At 43.8% G+C, this 22,471-nt stretch overlaps 1 protein-coding gene across 1 annotated transcript; it reads left to right on the top strand.

Moving 5' to 3' along the window:
- Positions 1-747: 747 nt before the first annotated feature.
- LOC310795401 (glutathione hydrolase 5 proenzyme-like) lies at positions 748-21,574 on the top strand (the record flags this gene model as incomplete). Its single annotated transcript, XM_083657430.1, has 13 exons — positions 748-859; positions 9,564-9,690; positions 13,988-14,115; positions 14,212-14,313; positions 15,190-15,391; positions 16,280-16,440; positions 16,870-17,016; positions 17,165-17,295; positions 17,399-17,583; positions 18,557-18,648; positions 18,780-18,889; positions 19,582-19,692; positions 19,912-21,574. The coding sequence occupies 13 exons, from the start codon at positions 748-750 to the stop codon at positions 20,056-20,058; spliced, it is 1,755 nt and encodes a 584-aa protein (XP_083513556.1). The 3' UTR covers positions 20,059-21,574.
- Between the last annotated feature and the right edge of the window lie 897 nt (positions 21,575-22,471).

Raw genomic sequence — 22,471 nt, 5'->3', positions numbered from 1 at the left:
TTCATCTTAGTTTCTGGTGATTTTATTGTTTTTATGAGTGCATAGCTGCATTTCTTTTGTCAAAACTATTGGTTGTGGTAACCAACTACATGCGCTTTCATGTCCTGAGTGTCTTGTCTTCACTGTCGTATACGTATATATGTTTATTTGTATTGTCAAGTGTGCTGATTCACCAGAATGAATTCCTGTGTCCTTGTAATGCATTTGGCAATAAAGTGTTTCTGATAATGACCCACTGCACAACTTATTTAATTGTGGTAACCCGCACTTTAGGATGCACCTTTTAAGAGTCTGTAAATGCACCTGTTAAGAATTTCCAGTATGACAACGCCACCTTCTGTTTAACGAGCGGAAGGAGCTCGACCCAATGACAAAAAAGGATAAATGACCTTGGTTCAAATGGAATCACCACTGAGGCATGAATGTGTATATTATAACAATCATCAGTTTTATTACAAAGTTTAAATGAAATTGCCTATCCTAAAAGTACAGTTGCTTGTGGCCATCCAGTTTGGCCAACCACCTCTACCGTCTCCGCCCGAAAACCCCCGGGGTGCCTGAGCGCGCTCCCACGCCCCGCCGCAGCCCACCGACCGGAACACCTAGTGAGAAGGAGAGAAGGAGGGAAAACAACACTACAAGCCAGCATGCAAAAACCACTACAGAAAAAGGGGAAGCATGCACTCCCCTGTTGTCCCACTACAAACAACAAACTACACGCCAACCCTGTGCACACTTAAGACTAAGATGTATCACTATACCACCTCAAGTGGGAGGATGAAGAAAAGCTCCCCCCACCAGTGCCCCACACCGGCAGCTGCAACGAAGGTGGAGGCGGACACCCGACAGCCCACCCAGAGTCAGGACGCGCTGGCCCGGCCCAGCTGCGAGTCAGTGGTCGACCAAAAAGGAGTACAAAAGGTTGACAATGTTTAGGTCACAACCACAGCACTGGTGTTGTACACATCATGGTCTAATCACCAGGTAGCAATCACAGAATATTTAGCAACAGTGGAAATATTCAACTCAACAATAAAAGCCCTAGGAAACAGTGGCTGATCGCCCCACACTGAGATATGTCTGTCCGTTTGTTACATGCCACGAATGGGCCAAATGCCAAATGGATAAGTCTCTGCCCGGTTCTCCTATACTTTCAGTCAGAGCACTGAGTGAAAGCCAAATACAGCCGGCATCAAGCTCTCCAGTTTCCTTCAGTTTACAGGAATGAGCAATGCAGTCAAGAGTCCCTGTCGTGCCTTGTGTGGGAGAGACACGACGTGCAACGAGACAGGTGAGCGTCTCCTTCTGTCTATGGAGACAAGCAAGCCAGACCTACCCTAATGCTGCCTCCACCCCTGGTGTGGTGATTACGCAGCTGTGGAGAGTTGCAGTGCTTAATTGAATGATTGGCCCTATTGGGCCTCCACTGAGTGTCCCAGGACACCACATAATCAAACATTTATTTGATTTATTTATTCATTATTAAACATGATTATTTATTTATTAAACATTTATTCACAAAGACAGTCTCTCTTTCTCTCTCTCTCTCTTACCACTTTCAGACAGACACGGTTCTGGTTCTGGCTGTGGTTCCGTTCTCAGTGGGAGGACATTATTTGGCACCAATGGCAGAGCTTATCCCCGGAGCCTGCTTCCAGTGAGTCAGACTAGGCACTTGGTATTGGGCTTAGGGTTTGAATATGTGTTGGGTGGTTTGGATATGGGTTACCTGACTTTGGCGGCCAGCCTCCAGAACCCCCCGTAGGGCGACCTTTCCAATGCTGGGTTTTGCTCGGCATGCCACTGGTGCTTCTCTACAAGCCTTCATTTCACTTGAGGGACCGTCTCTGATCTCTCGCTTCTCCGAATTCAACGCGTCGTTTCCAATAATTCAAGGTCATGTGACTAGCATGACCCTGTCTGCATCATTGATTTCTCCTGGGAAAATAACGAGGGTTTCTGATGGAGTAATGGGTCATCATGACTATTATATACGGTAACTGTGAAAACATTTACTTTTTTATATTATTATGCAAAATCCCCGTGAATGGTTTTATTATGTGGTGACACATGGTGTTTCCCACCTCTCTGAAATGCCTTTGTGTTTGGATTCTTCCTTTCTCTGGTCCTGCTGTGAACATCCCCTCCAACTTCCCTGCTTCCTGTCCTCTTAGTGGCCCCTGGGAGAGGAGCTTAACCCTAGAACACTAACGTGATTTAAAGTCACACCATCACTAACGTCGGGTGTATTTCACCCGATGCAATATACCCCATAAAACATACTTCTCATCAAAATATCTTAAAGTACAACAATACATGGCAAATTGAGGTACTCTTCTTCTGTTTTTAAATGTGAAATATCACAAAAAACACAAAAAAGTTTATTATGGGGGACACTATAAAAAATATGTCAAATTCGGGAAAAATGAGGTAATCACTATAAAAATAAAAATAAACCCAATATAACAGGAGCTCCCAACTTCTCCTTCGGTCCACCCATTCATGGGACTTGTGTGGTGAAAAAAAAAAAAAAGTCACCACAATACCATTGTAACTAACCAGAAGATATTTTACCCTCTATCACTAACGTCGGGTGAAAATCACCCGAACACGTGGCCGGTAGAAAAAACCATGAATGGGAGCAGGGAAACAAACCTACATTCAATGATGTCAGTGAGCATCCTGAAGGTACCTAAGGACCCGCCCACCTCAGACAGCAGCAAGACAATGAAAATCACGTGAATTCAATTGTCCGGGTGAAAATCACCCGACGTTAGTGTTCTAGGGTTAAATTAGTGTTTGTTTGGGCAGGTTTTCATTTGGACAGACTGACACAGTCCCATTGTGTTTGCATTCAGAATGATTGTCACAGCCAAAAGATGCATTTTGTTTTTTTGTATTTTTGTTTTTTATGTGATTTTCGGAAAACGCTTCAAAAGTGAGTTCATGCATTTAACTGAAATCCACATACAAAAAAATCCCATTCACTTTTACGGTAGCCTGGGTAAACCCAGCCTCCACGTGACCTATCTGCTATCAGTCACAAGATAGATTGTGACTGATAGCACATAGATAGAGGTCACGTGGAGGCTGGGTTTACCCAGGCTATAATGACACCAGCGGGCGGAAGGTACCGTAATTCGGCCGTGGCAGTTCTGTGCAGCAGAGCGTCAAAGTATTTTCTTGAAAAAATGTGGTTTTGCTTTTTTTCCAATAGTACAAAATATATTATTTGAACTATCCATTCCACATAAAATTGAGTCGTTTTAGAATCAGTAAATAGGTATATTTAGCGATTTAAAAAATCAAGATTTCAGGCTTGAGTCGCCTAGCTGAGGCGACTCAAGCTCATTTGCATGCGGTGTTTCACTGGCTATAATGTCTCTATTGTTCCGAGTTTCGGCCAATGAGTCACATCAATAGAATTCAGCGTGTTACATGGGGCGGGGTGCAAAGCTCTGTTTACAACCCAAGCAGGCGAAACATGGCCGCCAGACAGTGACTCTCTCTCTCGTAACGGGACAAGCCCTTATAACAAAACAACCACTATTGCAATTTGCAATACATGTCCCGCAAGGTTTCTGAGATTAGGGGAAAGTCTGAGCTGGCATGAGGAGGAGTTGCGGATTTGTTTGGCGTTAACGTTAGCTGTTGTGTGGTGGCTAGCTGGTTGTGGCCTACCTAGCTAGTAGTTCAGCAGGTAGCGGTCCACAAGCTTGTTGTGACCAAAATCCCCGCATTTAAAGCACTTCATACTCCCAGAGCTTGCGTAAACCATAGAGAACCTCATGCATTACTCAAAATGAAACGTCCAGGGTTTGTGTCTCCAAAAGCAACCCGCTAACGTTAAATGCAAGCTAACATAGCTAGCTGCTAGCTAGTACACAAAGAGTACACAAAGAAAGAAGTGAGTTTTAACGCAGCGCTGCCGCCATTTTGGCCCGAAAATCGTCCCCTTTTGCGTGGTGTCATCGTCATGGGTGTCTCCAAAATGGCGGGTTTCTTGTGTGCGATTGACTCTCTCCAGCGCTTCTTATCAATAAGTTCTTTGGCGGGACATAAACCATAGATTATTCGCCTATTTTCAGATCAACTGTAACAATCAATGAGGGGAAACACACACATCTCTTGTTGAGAACAAAACTTTAGCGTGCTAGCGAGGCATGCTAGCCACGGTGTGTGTGTGTGTGTGTTTTATTTTTGTTCAGCAGCTCCTGTCTCTTATCAAATCTTTATTCATATTATATCCTTTTATTATTATTATATAAATGAAACCTTTATTGCCCCTCAGGGAATTTTCTCTGCACAAGGACCCCAAAAAGAACATAATAGGCACACATGTAATAATAATTACAATAATCCAGATGAGAAGTGATAAAAGCATGGATACCTCAAAATTAGACCACGCATACCCCATTTGATAAGATTTTTGCTTTCAGATGTTTTATTACAGAAAGTTTATGAAACCCATCACCTAAACAGTAGGCTATTACATTCTATCATTGTAACACATGTGTCCATGTAACACATGGACACTTGTGGCCAGTGTCCCAGTGTGGCAGAGTGACAGTGATCAGCTGTGGGGAGTGGTTAATGTAAATGAGGAGCCATTGTTCACTCCCCCTTGGCTGGCTGTCCCAGGTGTGAAAAACTTCTCAAACTTTGAGGGCCGATTTCTCAGTTCATGCTTCTCAGAGTGTGAACAATCAAATAAGCATATCTCCTTCAATTTCTTTCAGATTACAATGTGTGACACATCATTTGAAAGCTTACAGTCTGCCATTTCAGAATCTGTAAAAATCAGAAAAATGCCCTCGGCCTAATTGAGGGTCAAAACACCAGCTGGTGTCACGGTATAGCATCCATTTTTCCCAGGCTCATTCCTGCGGTACCCTATGGGTGGGCTGAGGTTATGTGGGTGATAAGAAGTTGGTTAAAATCACTCATCTGATAGTAGTACCATCTTTCATCCTTTTTTGCTGCGACCAGCAGCTCTGTCACTCTGTCTGCCTGTCACCTGTCTGTCTGCCTGCCTGTCTGTCTGTGTCTGTCACTCTGTCTGCCTGTCTGCCTGTCTGTCTGTCTGTCACTCTGTCTGCCTGTCTGCCTGTCTATCTGTCTGTCACTCTGTCTGCCTGCCTGCCTGCCTGTCTGTTTGTCTGCCTCTCCTCCCCCACATTTCCCATTCCCTCCCCCCTTTCCCTGCTCTCCTCCCCCACATTCCCATCAGGCCCGTATAGCTACCATTGACCTCGGTATTCTTTTTTTCTTTTCTTTAAATAGCCCCGGCCCCCAGATCTATTCATCTGTCATTGATGTTTTAATGTGACAGTTGATCAGAAATGCATCAATTTGCTTCCTCTCTGTGTGCTATAGAAGGAAGAAAGATAACTCACAACATTCAGATTTTGCATTGAGGCTAGATTGGGGCTAGACTTTGGGGACAGTTCTATTGAAGTGAATGGGTAAGTAACTCCCCTAAAGTGATGTTTGTGTAGATGGGCCATTGTATTTAATTGAGCAGTATTCTGCCATGTGACCTGTATGCAGAATATAAATCATATTATATGGGGAGACATTTATTTTTTATATCATTTTAAAGCAACAGTAAAGAGGATATTAATCTAGATATCTGTAGTTCTTTATAGATCTAGCCTCTTAATTTTGCTCTCAAAGTGCACCAGATTGAATAATTTTACTTTGAAATGGACAAAATGTTCTATCCGGGGGGGCACAGGCCCCCCTGGGCCCCCCAAGCCGCGTTAAAATGACCTCGGCATTTCTCAAACCCTGGCTATGGGCCTGATTCCCATGTTCACTCCTCCCCCACATTCCATCCCCCTTTTCTCCCTTTCTCTCTGCCTTTCTCTATCATATGATTGTTCAATCTTGTTATTATTACTATTGTAATTGCTACTGTTGTGTCAGCTAAATTAGCTAGACATATTTTCTGTGAAGTCCTCTGAGACATGCTTGTTAATTAGTTATACAAATACAATTGACTTGACTTGAAACTTGACCTGATATGTGGAAAGGGCTGAATGACATCTGCCACAAATATGTAGAAAATGTGCTCAATGACAGTGGGGTCAAAAAGGAATCCTCGGGGTAAGTAAAGTAGAGTAAAATAAAGGTCAAGTCCCACCGATTGTCACAAAGTGTGTGAAATTTGTTCTCCGCATGTAACCCATCCCCTGGGGGAGCGGTGAGCGGCATCAGTGCTGCGCTCGGGAATCATATGGTGATCTAACCCCCCAATTCCAACCCTCTGATGCTGAGTGCCAAGCAGGGAGGCAAATGGGTCCCATTTTTATAGTCTTTGGTATGACTCGGCCGGGGATCGAACCTCCCAGTCTCAGGGCGGACACTCAAACCACAAGGCCACTGAGCGGGGGAGGGGTGGGGGGGGAGACATTTTGGTCACTTATCTCTTGTTTATCAGCTTGTCTTCATTGTAATAATGTAAGCAAATCACATAACAGAAAGCACAACATTTGTCAAGAATGAAAAACGTAGCGAAATGACTGAGAAAGGATGTGAGGAAACAAAGAGATGCCATGAACGACAGTGTGCGCTATGAAGGGACAACTTACAGAAGGGTTGGGTGGATTCGAGTGGATGGGAGGTGGGGAGGGTGGCGGCTTGGGATGACGCAGAGAGGGCAGAATAATAACCCACACACTATTTATAGGAACACAAAGACCTACAGTATAGTATCCTTGCAAAAAATGTGCTATGCTCCATCTGTGTGCTTTTCAATTAAGAATATTTCCATAATAATGACACGCTGATTGTTGCATTTTATCCAGACTAATTGACTTGATAATTGAAAACGTGCTCAATGGCTCAAGTCCTTTTATTCCTTGTGACCATTCAATGCTGTACAGATTCACATCCTGCAATTAAAAAACATCCAGGTCGTATGGCGATGAGGAGCTCCACACGCATCATTAATTAGCATGCGTTTTCCACAGCTTACAGCAGGATCTGCTATATAAAGGTCAACATTTCCTCTACAGCAGAGGTGTAGTGCTATCTAGAGAAGTGGGGGAACGCACCTACAGTATATGGGGAACACCTGCACACGCACAGGCCCCTCAACGTGAACCTTCCGTGTACCAACGCCTATTCTGTAAATTTGGGGAGGAACAACAACAACAAAAAATTGGTCGAATCTCCGCCCACTTCCGGCCGAAACCACCCCGGGCGTGGTCAGAGTCAGAGTCAGTATCCCCTCTGAAAAAAGGTAGACTACACCACTGAGAGTCAGTTATCAACACAAACAGCTAAACAATCTCTCAAGCGATCACACAAGTTGCACAAGGTATTGATCATCATTTGGCACGGCGGCCGGCATTTTTAGAATTTTGTGGTGGCGGCCGGCATTTTTAGAATTTTGTGGTGGCGGCCGGCATTTTTAGAGTTTTGTGGTGATTGTGCTTTTATGGTTATTAGCTTAGTCACTTCGACACTATAGCTTATACACTGCTGCCACTTTTCTTGAAATAGCTAAATCTTGCTTCACCCAAAATGTTATTCACATAAAAAGACTATATCCACAATGCAAATTATTTTAAAGAACTGCATCTTGACCTGGAGACATCAAATGGAATTCACAGTTTTGCTAACTACAGTAGCCTATAACCTGTGATAGTGGTGGTAGTGGTAAAAACTAACAGCTCACTGCCATAACGGCTCTGGCTAACATTACAATGCTAACTTTAGCTGCATGGTAGTACAAGTATAGCCAACTAACTTGCTATGCAAACTATATATAATAACTAACAGCATGAATTTTACTCCCCCCTTTTGTTTTGTTTTGTTTTTCAAAAAACATGAGGTGGCAACTGCCCCCTCAGTTTCAATGGGCATGACGCTTCTGACTGTTGTGTGCATATATCCTGCTACTAGATGTGATGAATGCACAAGTCCTATGAGTCAGCTGCTCTATAGTTTATATATCAAGTTGTCATTTCACTTCCTCAAGAGTTTTCCATCGAAGGAAATAATCAAGTATTTCTATTCTTCAGCATTGAAAGATTTAAGTAAGTCGCTTGGAAAATAACATGAGTGTGAAGTGATGTGTTTCTCCATTGTGTGTGTGTGTGTGTGTGTGTGTGTGTGTGTGTGTGTGTGTGTGTGTGTGTGTGTGTGTGTCTTTTGCTGCCTGTTTGCTATGCACTTTGTAACTTCTGTTTTGTAAAGTTAAGCGTTGGTTTCTTTAGATGGGAGAGTCACTCGGGTCAAGTAATAATAGAGTTAAAGTTATCTGTCAACGAGGGATCCGATTCATTCAGGGAGAGAGGAAAGAGCTATTAGATCAGCAAGTATTGTAGTTGTGGACGTATCAATATGGCGGATACTACTGTAGGTAGCCTATCAACCAGAGTTGAATGCAGAGAGGGTAGAACAATTTGAAATGTAATGAGATAATGATCAGATAACGCTGGTCTAAAACTGATACATTTGAAACAATAATACCACGGGCGAGGACAAGATCAAGCGTATATTACCACTAGAATGTGTCTGTTCATGAACCAACTGAACAAAGCCAAAAATGTAAATTAGGGACATAACTCCTTTGGTAAGTGGACCAGTTTTACAATTTACAATCACCAACAATCATGTTATCTGTACGAGCTACAAAGTGAGAGAGGAAATAGGGGAAATTCTTCTATAAATGAGGATATGACCCAGGAGGGTGATAAAGGATGTTTAGGTAGAAAGAGGATACCAGAGTGCTTGTGCACAAGCCAACTGGAGTGAAAGGGCACACACACAATGAGAGTTTCACTTTAGAAGATGAAGATCAGGCCAAAGAGCCTCATTCAACTTTGACCACATCAGACCAGGATATGTATTTCGGTATATCGACAATAAGGGGTAAACAATCAAATCAACCCCCCAGAATAGTGTGTCGGTGTTATTATCACAAGTTGCAGCAATTTCTGGGTCAAAAAAGGCTGCAACAATTTAACATTTAACACCTACACTATTTTTCATTGCTGTTGAGTGGACCCCCACTCATTTCAGATGCACCAGTCAGTGATTGTTCTGTAAACGGGCCTGTGTAGATATCATTTTTATTTTATTTTAATGAATATTCTAGGCTATGCCAATCAATATTTGATTGGCATAGCCTACTTCTACCTAGGCTAAAACCGTGTTTCATTAACACTGATGCTTATTAGCCCAGCTATTTTAATAAAACACTTGTTGCATCATTTGATAAGAAAATATTTGAAGATGACTCAGTCTTACTTGGTTCTGGTAGGAGGGGTAGGCTAAATAAACTTTACATTTCCCGACCGTAGTAATTGTAAAAGTATGCATAGCTTCACTTTCACTGACATCATAATTGATCATCATGATGATTTAGAGTGGACTTTCCAGCATGGACGGAGTGTCGGGGAGGAGGAGCAGGTTTGGGGATTAGGCTACCCTATTTATAGGCGCACTTGGGAGAGCAACAGTTCCTCACCGCGCTCTGAGGTCCTCCTGAGAAAGTTGATAAATGGCTACTAAACGCAAGAGCTGGCAGGTGTGCTGTCTCCTCGGCGCAGGGTTACTTTGCGTTGTCGCTGTCATCTGTTTGTGCATCCTGTCGTTTGTCAACAGAGGATGTTCCAGCGGCACCTTCCAGCATGCGGCTGTAGCAGCAGACTCCCATCGCTGCTCCGAGATTGGCAGGTAGGCTATACGGCTTTAGGCACTGCAAGTCTGTATAACTTGATAAGCGTTTTTTGTTTTAAATTATGTTTGTTTATCCATTATGGACCCGTTAATGGGATGGATATGGGCAACCTTTCTTTTAACGCATCTTTCTTTCATTTTTTTTAAGTTTCTTTCTTTCTTTCTTTCTTTCTTTCTTTCTTTCTTTCTTTCTTTCTTTCTTTCTTTCTTTCTTTCTTTCTTTCTTTCAATTCTTGTCGTGCAGAATGCTGGGCAAATTACTTAGGAAATCTAATTAGTTACTATTACTTGTTAGCTAGGCTACTCCTTCAAAAAGTAATATAATTACTTCCTACTTTGTATCATGTTACTTTCGCTACCAGACGCCCCCCCCTCCTCCCCCTCCCGCCTGTCATTTTAGAACTGAATCCTTTATTGGAACAATAAATCTTAGAAGTCAAAAGTTCAAAAGTCAGCTATAAACTGCATATTTTTTTTATTTTTTTTGCCTCTATAGTAGGCTAGCCTATAGCGTTCTGGCAATGCATAGTTTTGCATAGCCAAACCTATCTCCACACCTCGTTTAGCACTGCCAGTGGTGGAGAAAGTAATGCAGTAACCTGAAGTTACTGGATTAGTAAGTAGGCTTACCTACAGTAGGCTACAGGTAACTGTAATATATTTAGCCTACTGTTGTGGAAACTGCAATGCCTTACATTAGTTACTGGGAAAGTTACAGCAAGTTACTTTACTTCTCTGTCCAACACTGGTCGTGGACTTGAATAACTTCATAGTTGGCAGGCAGTGGTCCTCAAAGTGCGGTCAGTCCTTGAGGGAGTTCCAAGGGACCCAGCAACATAATTCATTTATTTCACTATAATTCCATCCTTAAAGGGGGACTAACCCTAACACTATAATACTATAATAACACTATAATTCCATCTTTAAGTAACATAATGTACGACTGTTTTGGTCACGAGTTTCAATGACTTTCTGTAATAAAACAATGAAAAGCAAAAAATCTTATCAGATGGGAGACCCTGGGACAGAGTAGTCTTATCAAATGGGTGTCCGTGCGTGGATGGACGGACTGTGGTCTAAATGATGTCAGTTTCGGGGTCCTTGATGGGAAAAGTTTGAGCAGCACTGGGCTATAGTCTGTCACCGCCTCCCTTCACTGCACATGAGACAGAAGCTGAAGTGAGCAGGGTAAGCAGTTTAAGAGATTTGTCAGGCCCGGATTAAAAAATACCCGGGAGATTATTCCATAGATATCAGAACTACATGTTGCCTCGATCTAAATCATTACAACAGCATCGGCTCCTCGACTCTTGCTAATGTCTCCCATATGTGTGACTGCGGAGAACATGAGATGTCTAAACCCACAAGATAATATTTGTCTTTCTAAAGGGGAGATGGAACAAACAGTGCTCGTCCGTTAAGCCGTATGCTTGTGCTTAGTGTCAGTTACGCGCAGAGAGCAACAAGCTGGGCCATGAAACCAATCAATCAATCTCTCGGGCCAAGCAGTTCCTAACTAAACCAAAACACGCCTCAGCATTTTCACCGGAGTGTGAGCTCTTCCTGCCTTTGTAACCTCTTCTTCTATCACTTGCCAAGATCTTTCAGCATTTCCTGCCTCAGAGGCAAACGACCTTCAGCACAATTGGGTTTGAAAGTCCCATAGAGACGCTCAAAGGTGATGTGGGGACATATCCAACGTGATGACCCTGAAGATCACTCAGGGATACTCAACTTGCTTTGCCCGGGGGGCCACTTTAGCAAAATGGTAGGAGGGGCCAGTTCTTATACAAACATGAACCTGCTTTTTTCTGTAGCAGGGTTTTTGGGGTGTCAGCCAGAGTTTAGTCTCACAATTCTGTGCACACATGATAGTTACGTTAAGTTAAGTTAGTTAAGGGGGGGTATGGTGGTGGAGTGGTAAGCGCTGTCACCTCACAGCTCGAAGGTCCTGGGTTCGATTCCCACCTGGGATGCTGTGAACGCTGAAGGAATGCGTGCCCGTCCGCATGTCCTCGAGTGCCCACCGCCCGGGTGGGGTCGTCAAAAGGGCCTTTCTGTGTGGAGTTTGCATGTTCTCTCCGTGCCTCCCGGGGGCTTCCTTCATATAGGAACCCCCTTCACCAAAACATGCAATATCCTGGTTGCTAATGTGGTTCCTCCTCTGGTCGTTAAGGGCGCCTGTTCAGAGGGAGGGGAACTGGTTGGAATAGCGTGAACCTCCCACGTCCTATGTCCTACCGGTGAAGCTTCCTCTGTCAGGTGAAAAGAAGCGGCTGGCTAACTGCCCATGTCTCGGAGGAAGCATGGAGCCAGTTTCGGCTCTCCCCAGATCGGCAGAGGGTGGAGTAGCAACCAGGATAAATAAATTAAATTAGCACTAAAGGGGGATAAAGATGGGATAAAAAAATTGCGAAAAAAAGAAAAAAAAAAAAGAAAAAAGTTAGTTAAGTAGGGCACGGTGGCTCAGTGGTAGAGCTGTCGCCTCACAGTCAAAAGGTCCTGAGTTCGATTCTCGCCTGGGACACTGTGGGCGCTGTGGTTGTGTTCCCCCCCATATCTTCAGTGCCCACTGCCCAGGTGGGGTATCTCGTCGTAAGGGCCTTTCTCTCTGTGTGGAGTTTGCATGTTCTCCCCGTGCTCCCCCAGGGGGTTCCTCCGTATATAACCCCCCCACTAAAAACATGCAGAAGATCAGATCGTCATCGTCATCCGACCAGTGACGACAACACCCGAAGTTGGTCCCCGGGCGCTGTACGAGAAAGCGACCACTGCTCCTGGCCTGCCCCCCGGAGGAAAGGACATGCCTGGATGGGTTAAATGCAGAGGACACTTTTCACCGGCCACCGTCAGCATGAGTGTGTTGTGGCCGCATGCATGTGTTGTGGTGTTCGCGTGACAATAAAAGACGGGGCTTGTCCCGTTACGAGAGTTTTTACGAGAGTTACGAGAGTTTTACATAATACTGTAAGTGCCTGGGTGGGGAGCAGATGGCCATATTTGACACTTTAGCTGGAGCTCAGTCAAACTTTATTTAATATGAGTTTTCATTGGTTTTCCCCCCGGGCCGCAAGTTGAGTATCACTGCTGTAGATCCCTAGCTATATTATTCTTGAGGAGGAATGAGAGGAAATGGTAAAGACTGATCATGTGTCTGACCACAGTGAATAACAGTTTATAAAGGGATATTCCAGATGTACGCCCCCCAATGTCAGACATTAGAAACACAGGAGCCTATACACATGCTACCCTCTGTCTTTTGATTTTGTGAAAGTGCAAGCCTGTTCAAAACCTCGTCAAATTGTCACATCTGCTGTTTGACGGCACGGTGGCTCAGTGGTTAGCCTCACAGCAAGAAGGTCCTGGGTTCGAACCCCGGTCCATCCCAGGTCCTTTCTGTGTGGAGTCTGCATGTTCTCCCCGTCTCCGGGTGCTCCGGTTTCCTCCCACCATCAAATACATGTATGTTAGGGTTGATACTTCTGTCAGTGCCCCTGACCAAGGCACTGGCAAAAGAACTGGAGTTGGTCCCCGGGCGCTGCACTGCGGCTGCCCACTGCTCCTAGTTCTAGGAAGGTTCCTAGTAGAGGATGGGTCAAATGCAGAGGATGAATTTCCCCATGGGGATAAATAAAGGATAACTTAAACTTAAACAAGTAAAAAAAAAACTGCGTTCGACCGTCGCTCTTTTTGTTCTATTTGCCCCGTTTACATGAGGCTAATCTCAGTCAATCTCTGCTGCCTCCTGAAGCTCTGTGTTCTGCTTCACTGCTCAGACTGACCTTCACAGAGCCAAAGTAGGCTATTCCCCCCACCTCCTTCTGTCTTCCCTCCGTTTAACAGATATGACCCCCTCACCAACCTTCCCATTCAAAGATCTCCTCAGAGCCTTCAGAGATGCTTCAGACATAAGCTTACATTCTATGCGGTGTCCCCCGAACTAAATTGGATAAGCAAATGATTTTTAATTTCCAAGAAAGACAGGTTTTCGTTAAAAAAAAAAAAAAAAAGTTGACATGGCATCTGATATCCTGGTCCGTTACCTGGAATCTGCGTTGAGCATCATCAGCGTGAGGTCTGAACTTGTTCCCCCCTGGCAGCACCTGGATCAGAAATGTCAATTTCTGACATCTTAAGAGTCTAGGTATTCGGTAATATTACACAACTACAAAATGAAAATGAATGTGTGGATGGTGGGTTCAAGTATGCAGTGAGTTGTCAATGTAAATCAGTGACTGGCTGACGGATTCCTGGCAAACACCGAGCAAAAGAATAACTGTTGTTGCTGCTGCAGGGATATGTTGCAGCGGGGAGGCTCAGCAGCAGATGGCGCCATTGCAGCTCTCCTGTGTACCGCTGTGGTCAATCCTCAGAGCATGGGGCTTGGAGGAGGCTCTATATTCACTATAAGAGATAAAGGAGGTAGGTTCTCTACAGTATTTCTGTTCCTGACATGTTGTTTCCAATGTTTGTAACGATTGAATAGTTTGGTAAATCCCATCGTTGATTTATTTCCAGGTAAGGTGAAAGTCTACAGCTCCAGAGAGACTGTCCCCCAGTCACCCAAGGCTAACCTGCTAAAGGATTGTCCCCCGCCCCACAAACTATCACCTATCCTAGGTAGGCACACCTGTCCTTGTCCTGTCCAGATCTTCTCCTCACCCACAATTATGAGTAGGCCTAGTGTTCCTCACGTAGTCGTTACTATCAGTGGTGGAAATGGCCAGGTTTTACTCTGGGAACCCTACTTACACGGGTTGGGGGTACCCGGATGTGGCGCGGGCCGCCCCCATTATTATTTATATTTGCTTGACCGTTTTTTTATTGATTTTACTAATTATACCTTTACAGCTATGTAAAAACATCTTAAAGTTACTTAAATAATATTGCTGAGCTCTACTGATTATTTCCCCTTGATTTTATTCATGACAGACTTGATGACACATTGATATTGATGCTGCTTATTCAGCTTCCAAATACATGTTCTCCTACTATTCTCTGCTCCTTTCATGCTGCCCCCGGCCTCTCCACCGCTCTGCTCTCCACTGCATCGCAAGACATTTTTTTAAGGGGAACCTGAGGAGCAATGTCGTTCCTCCTCTTGTTCTCACTGTTCCCTCTCAATGTTTTCTCTGGGAACTCGTTCCCAGGCGTTCCCACCACTCGTTACTATCAGTCCATGACATTTCAGTTTGAATCTAAGATGCTGCATTTATAAAGGAGTATTGGAGCCCCTACCGGGTGCTTTTCTGTTTGCATGCGTCCACCTTCAGCTATTGCATTTGCGGTGTCTCCTTATAGTCTACCGGAAATGTGTTCATGATCAAATGTGTTGACTTGATCTAATAGGACACTAATGTATGAGTCAAATTATTGCTTGGTTGCTCCACATACTTCCTGCCTGAGGGTTTTGATCATCCGTCTGTCCAAGAGGTCTAACATATTTTTGTCTAATGCTAATAAACTATTTCCCAACATGTATGGTCTGCATTGTAGGCAGCCAGTGGATTGGTGTTCCTGGAGAGCTCCGGGGCTATGAGAAGGTTCACAAACTCTATGGGAAGCTGTCCTGGCGCACGCTGTTTGAGCCCACCATCAAACTGGCCAGAGAGGGCTTCCCTCTGCCACCATATCTGGGACAAGTCCTGAGCCATCCAATGATACAACCACTGCTGAAAGGGCAAGGCTCACCTCTCTGGTACGTCCGCTCATTAACTGCTTGGTGATTTGAGGGTTCCCACAATGTCCCATAAATGCACACTACAGTACATAATTTACATTGCATGACAACCTCATTATAGGGTGTTATGACACTCACTGTAGTCGCTTAGCTCTGAGCATCTTCTCATCCACCACGTGTCGCCACAGCACACAGCTCTCCTAAAGCAAGCCCAGCCATGAGATTATCTTCAAAGGGTTCAATCCCTTCAGCCACCCCCGCAGAAGCTATGCACCCAGAAGATGGAGAGGAACACACCCATTAGTGAAGCCTGTATGTAGACCTATAGGCAGCACTTTGCAATATTAATTAATACATGTAATGAAGTAGATGTATGTGGAAATAGGTTATACATCAAATAAATCATGGCACTGTCAACAGAGACATGTCAATGTGTCTGTTGCTAATTAAATGTACAGTGCTGTCACTACAGCTTAGAGAGGTCACAATACCCCTAATGATACTACTACTACTACTACTACTACTACTACTACTAAGGTAATAATAATGATAATAATAATAAGGTAATAATAATGGTAATAATAATGATAATGATAATAATAATGATAATAATAATGATAATAATAATAACAATAATGGCAATAATAACAACCATAATAATCATAACACTAATAATAATCATAACAATAATAATAATAATAATAATAATAATAATAATAATAATAATAATAATAATAATAATAATAATAATAATAATAATAATCATGTGTTCACCTTGATCCAGAGATACTGTCTTCTCATTGCTCCATACTCCACAAAAGTATCTTTATTTCTGTTCAGTCATGTGCATTGGGTATGTCTTATTCTGCTATATGTGTCTTCCCCTCTATGGATGGTGTTTTCCAGTGAATTGTTCTGCCACAAGAACAAGACAGTTTTGAGCACTGGGGACATACTGAAGTTTCCCAAGTTGGCAGAAACCATGGAAACGGTTGCAGCACACGGGGCAGATGCCCTGTACACTGGCAAGATAGGCCATGACTTGATCCTAGACATCAAAGCTGCAGGTGGGTGCAACCTCATCATAAAAGCTGCAGGTGGGTGCAAGTTGTGCAACATCAAAAAGCAGAGGGAACAGAAAGTCAACTTTATTATCCCCGAGGGGCAATTTGTTGCACAGCCAGCAGTACACGTAAAAAAATAAAAAATAAAATACACACAAACAGATTGAAAACAAACAAACTTACATGTTGTTTAAAGGCAAATCGCAGCAGGGACAAATGCATTTTTGAACGTGTTTGTCCTGCGTCTTGGCGTAGTAAATCTGCGACCAGATGGAAGCAACCTGAACTCACAGAACAGGGGGGTGGCTGGAGTCTGGGCCTTTGGGGAGGGGGGGTTAGGATATTCTATATGTTGCAGAGAAGTTTGACTAAATATCAATCCTCACATAATAAGACATAACAGTTGTTTATATTTCTGCACATTTCTGTTAGGTGGGACACTAAAAATGGAGGATCTGAGCTCCTTCCGGGTGCAGGTGGCGGATGCATGGACAGTTCCTCTGGGACACACCCTGCTACACATCCCTCCGCCGCCTGCTGGGGGCGCCATACTTGCCTTCATTCTCAGCCTAATGAAAGGTGTGTTTTATGAGGCCTTGAACCCTGCAGTGACGGCAACAGCTGCAACTGCTGAAGCCTCTCAATTAAATCCAGCTTTACAAAGGTTACACAGCAGACAACGGATGATACATCGTAATCATGTTGTCTGTCTCCGCCTTTTCCTCAGGTTTCTCCTTGTCTCCAAGCTCCATGCGTGGTGAGCAGAAGATCCGGACTTACCAGCGTTACGTCGAGGCCGCCAAATTTGCGAATGGGCAAAAGGGGAGCATTCGCGACCCCGTCTTCAATAAGGACAAGGTTGATCATCTGAAACACATCTGACATGTTATGTCTCTCTGCAGCCATATATGCTATTATATTCATTTCAAAGATGTATCATCATGGCATTCTTTATTCACAGAGTGCAGCTCATTTGGTCGATTCCGACTTCACCGATCGGATCAGGGACCTGATATCTACAAACCGCACCCATGAGGACTCGTACTACAACGTGACGCCGTCCAGAGACAGCGTTGGGACCACGCACGTGTCGGTCCTGGATAAAGACGGTCTGGCTGTCTCAGTCACCAGCACTATAAACCACTTGTGAGCACCAAACCCCTAACCTGACGCTGCCAGATGGGGGCGGTATTGTTTTCAACAAGACACGCACCAACAATACCGCCCCCATCTGGCAGCGTCAGGTCACGAAACCTCATGGCGTCTCTTTAAACGGAAGATAACTCTTATCTACAATAGAGAGCCAAAGTGGAACGTCACTTCCTGCTTCAGCACTGTACCGGAGATTTTCATCCGCCGTTTATTTTCCCATAGACATTTCGTAAAATGTTTATAAAAATAGTTTTACTTGTTCAAACCAAACGGTTCAACAATGTTCTATGGTCTCTCCTGATTCTAAATATAGCTGAACCATTTGGTTTGACCAAGTAAAACTATTTTTATAAGCATTTTACGAAATGTCTATGGGAAAATAAACCGCGGAAGAAAATCTCTGGTACAGTGCTGAAGCAGGAAGTGACGTTCACTTTGCCTCTCTATAGAGTACTACAGGGATCATGTATTTGTAGGCCAACCTGGAAGTTAGCATCACACTGGGTTCCTTGTCTCTATGGGATTTTAGCATGAAGATTTTGGTTAGATGCATGAAATAAGGTCTGTATTTAACAAAAGTTTATGAAACTGAGACCTTTGTGTTCAGCAAGATAATCTTCACAAATGAACACGTGAGTTTTGAACGTGATTTTTGAAGGGTTTTCTGGCGATTGCGATTTTTGGCGATCACACTTAAAAAAAAAAGTGGTATTCTTTTTTTGGATGATTATCTTGCTGAACACAATGGTCTCAGTTTCATAAACCTTTGTTCACCACAGACCTTATCTCAAGCATCTAACAAACAAAAAGTCCCATGGAGTTTGAGACGAGGGAACCGGGCGATGCTTACTTCCAGGTTTTAGGACTCATTCCTGTGGCACTCTATATGACATCTTCTCTGAATAATAACATGATTTCTATTCTTACATACTTCCTGTCAGCTGACTGTTTTCCATTTTCCCTGCAGCTTTGGCTCAGGCATTTACTCCCCCAGAACAGGCATCATCCTCAACAATGAGTTGGCCGACTTTTGTGGGAAAGCAGACACAGTGAGAGCAGGTAAAGTCTCTATAAAAATAACCTTCTCATACCTTCTTGCTCCAAGACTATTAAATGACATGGACATTTACTGAATGCAGTCATTTCATTTCTTCCCATCACATTCATTTGCTGTATAATCTTTGTTTTAGGTGAACAACCTCCGTCCTCGATGACTCCAGCAATACTGGAGTCCAATTCTGGACGAATTCTTGTGATTGGAGGATCAGGAGGAAGCATGATCACCACAGCAGTTGCCTTGGTAAGTCAGATAAACTCTGTCTGTGTGCCTGTCTGCCTGTCTGTCTGTCTGTCTGTCTCTCAGTCTGTCTGTCTGTCTGCCTGTCTGTCTGTCTGTCTGCCTGTCTGTCTGTCTGTCTACATGCCTGTCTGTCTGTCTGTCTGTCTCTCAGTCTGTCTGTCTGTCTCTCAGTCTGTCTGTCTGCCTGTCTGTCTGCCTGCCTGCCTGTCTGTCTGTCTGTCTGTCACTCTGTCTGTCTGTCGCTCTGTCTGTCTGCCTGCCTGTCTGTCTGTCTGTCTGCCTGTCTGTCTGTCGCTCTGTCTGTCTGTCGCTCTGTGTCTGTCGCTCTGTCTGTCTGTCGCTCTGTCTGTCTGTCTGTCTGTCTGCCTCTCTGTCTGTCTGTCTGTCTCTCTGTCTGTCTGTCTGTGTCTTCTGCTTTTTTTCTTTTTCTGTTTTTAGTGGGGGGTTCCTATCTGGAGGAAACCCCAGGGGAGCATGGGGAGAACATGCAAACTCCACACAGAAAGGCCCTTTTTGACGACCCCACCTGGGCCGTAGGCACTGAGGACATGGGGATGGGGACAGACCCTCAGCGCCCACAGGCGGGAATCGAACCCAGGACCTTCTCGCTGTGAAGCGACAGCGCTACCACTGTGCCACTGTAGGGTGTCTGCTTTCTTACTGGTTTACTTACATTGATTTTATTTTTGCAGTCGATAATAAATCGCCTGTGGCTGGGGATGAGTCTGCCAGATGCCATCGCTGCCCGTGTGGTATTTGTTGATTCCGAAAACGTCTTGAAGTTTGAGCGCGGCTTTGATAAGGTAGGGCCTAAAAACCATTTCTGTTCTCATTCCGACAAATTATTACAATGAAATCCTCCAGTTTCTGAATTAATTCCATATACATGTACCTGGAATCAATTTGTAAATTCGAGGAGAATTGAATATCACCCGCTATTTTGTGTGTGTGTGTGTGTGTGTGTGTGTGTGTACGTGTGTCTCTGTGTGTGTGTGTGTCCGTGTGTGCGTCCGACTCCCTAGTCTGTGATAGCTGGCCTGGAAGCTCTTGGACACAGAACCGCGTCATCGCCATACTTCTTCAATGTGGTCAGTGCCGTGGAGAAGGAGCACGGCTGCATCACAGCCGTTTCGGACGAAAGGAAGATGGGCCGAGCAGCTGGTTACTGACCTTACGAACTCACAATGAAGCTCAGGACATCCTCACCTGGTCAGGACATCCTCACCTGGTCAGGACATCCTCACCTGGTCAGCAGCTCCATCGCAAGATGGACTTTGGAGAGCTGCAAGCGGAGCACTGTCTACAGTTTTAGTGTGTAGACTGACTCTACACACTGAAATCAATCCTTAAGAGACTCATTTCTATGTTAAGCCTTAAAAACTAGGCATGCACGGATATGAACATTTTGGCTCCTACTGTATGGAATATTTCCATTGCTGTTACAGGTATGGCTGCACTGAACCAATATCTACCGATGTTGATATGATCTGTATAAAAACAAGTTTCTATGATAATAACATTTTGTGCATACTGAGAAAAACACATGTAAACGCTGTGAATTTGAAAAAGTATGATTTGGAAAGGCCCATAAATCATAGATTTAGCGCAATCACATGTGCCTCGTTACCCAAACAACCTTCAGAAATGTGTTTCTCGGAGCTCTTGAATCATGCAATTGCTAATTTTACCTGTTTACTGTTAAGAGGAGTCATGCAACACATTCATACCCCTTTCACACCAAGGGTTATATTCTCAGGTTGATTTTGTGTCTGAAAGGGTTAACCCGGGTTGCTCGACGGGGGTTCGTGACCCACCTCGAGAGGTGGGTAAGACCAGGGTCAGACAAGGGTTCACTTTAGTGTGAATGACACCACCCAGGTCGAGAGGTGGGTAAGACCAGGGTCGGACAAGGGTTCACTTTAGTGTGACACCACCCAGGTTGAACTGGCCCACCTTTTCTCAGCTCCAGTTCCATCAGAGAATTCGCCGTTCATTTTCTCCATAGACATTTCGAAAAATCCTTCATATAAAGAGTTTTAAGCCTTGAACCAAGCCAACCAGCCACCCTTCTCCCTCGTGGTTGGTTCCAGGCTTAAAACTCTTTACATAAGGATTTTTCGAAAATTAATTGGGAATTCTCTGATGGAACGGGGGCTGAGAAAAAGTGGGCGGTCACTATTCCCATGATGTCACAAGCCATTTTCCTACCAATATGGTGCTACAATACACACAGCTCATTGGCTGTTTTTGATTGTAATCACCTGTTAATTGATTACATTCACCTGTTAATTGCCAACCAAGATGGCAGTGTGGTGATGTAACAGAATACTACATGTATCAATAGCCTGTGCTAATTGTTATGTACTGTATCTCTCCCGGGTTGTGAATTGTCCCGTGTTGGTCTGATTTGGTATGAATTGGGTCAAGTACCCGCCTGGTCCAACCCTGGTATCAGAGTCTCATCCTGACTGGCACAGGAATCAAAGGTTGATGCAGGTTGTCAGCTATGGAGACAGGGAACTTTTACTGTGACCATAAACATTTTAATCTGTCTGACAATCTGACGTGTCTGATCATATTATCATGATCCTTGTTGACAGAACACTGAAGTGCTGTAGATATTTTTTTTATTTTAAATAAACCAACAAATCCATTCACAATATCTTAATAAAACATATTTCTATTGTACAATTATAGTGTCAAGTAATTTCATATTTTCTCTGTGCTGTCAATAGAAATTATTATACATTTTCCACAAGTATTCATTATGAAACGTTGTATTATGTGGAGAGAAAAACCAGAAGACAATTAAACATTAAATCCAAAACACAGACATGTATTCATCGAATCTTTGAAATTCACCACAAGGCCTCCTCAACCAGAAACTGTGTGAACATTGTTCATATCTTCCTCATCTGATTCAGCTGGAATAAGGCAGCTATACTTCAACTGCAAACTACAAACATGTACGTCTTGTTGTAGTACTGTATAAGATACGCCTCATGTTTTCCTGTTTGCCTCTTTCTAGAGAAGAGCAATAGCAGCATTTTTGGACTGAGACAAAGGAAAGAGCAATGAGATGATTTTCAATACTGAGGCTTATGAATTCGTAATGATTTCTTAAGTGGATTCTGTCCTGTTTTCCTCCAAGGCACTACATGTGAATTATGAAAACATGGAAATCTGTGTCTGTGTGAGTCACCGCTGCCTTCGTTACATGACAAGAGTTCAGCTTGTTCATGGCCTTAATAACATGATACTAGCAAGCAAGCCCGGATTAGCAACTATATGGGCAGGGTGAGTGCCCTGGGGCATCAGCGGACTTGGGGCATCAGCCAAAATGATTCTACGGATAATTTAACGGATAAATCTTTCAGAGGCTGTAGCGGGCTAAATTTTAAAGCTATAGAGCGAAGGTCCTGATATCATATGAAACTAGAAGACATAAGGCATCCGTTGATATCAACCATGACATGCTAGCTTGTGGTCAAGGGGGGTAAATATTGCTCCAAAGTTAGACCACATTTAGGCAAGGGAAAAACGGGTATGACCATATTCAAAGGGGTCCCTTGACCTGTCACC

This window comes from Poromitra crassiceps, assembly GCF_964638095.1.
Source record: "Poromitra crassiceps genome assembly, chromosome: 21".
In the NCBI taxonomy this organism is placed as follows: domain Eukaryota; kingdom Metazoa; phylum Chordata; class Actinopteri; order Beryciformes; family Melamphaidae; genus Poromitra; species Poromitra crassiceps.
This window is presented reverse-complemented; position numbering and strand designations above follow the sequence as displayed.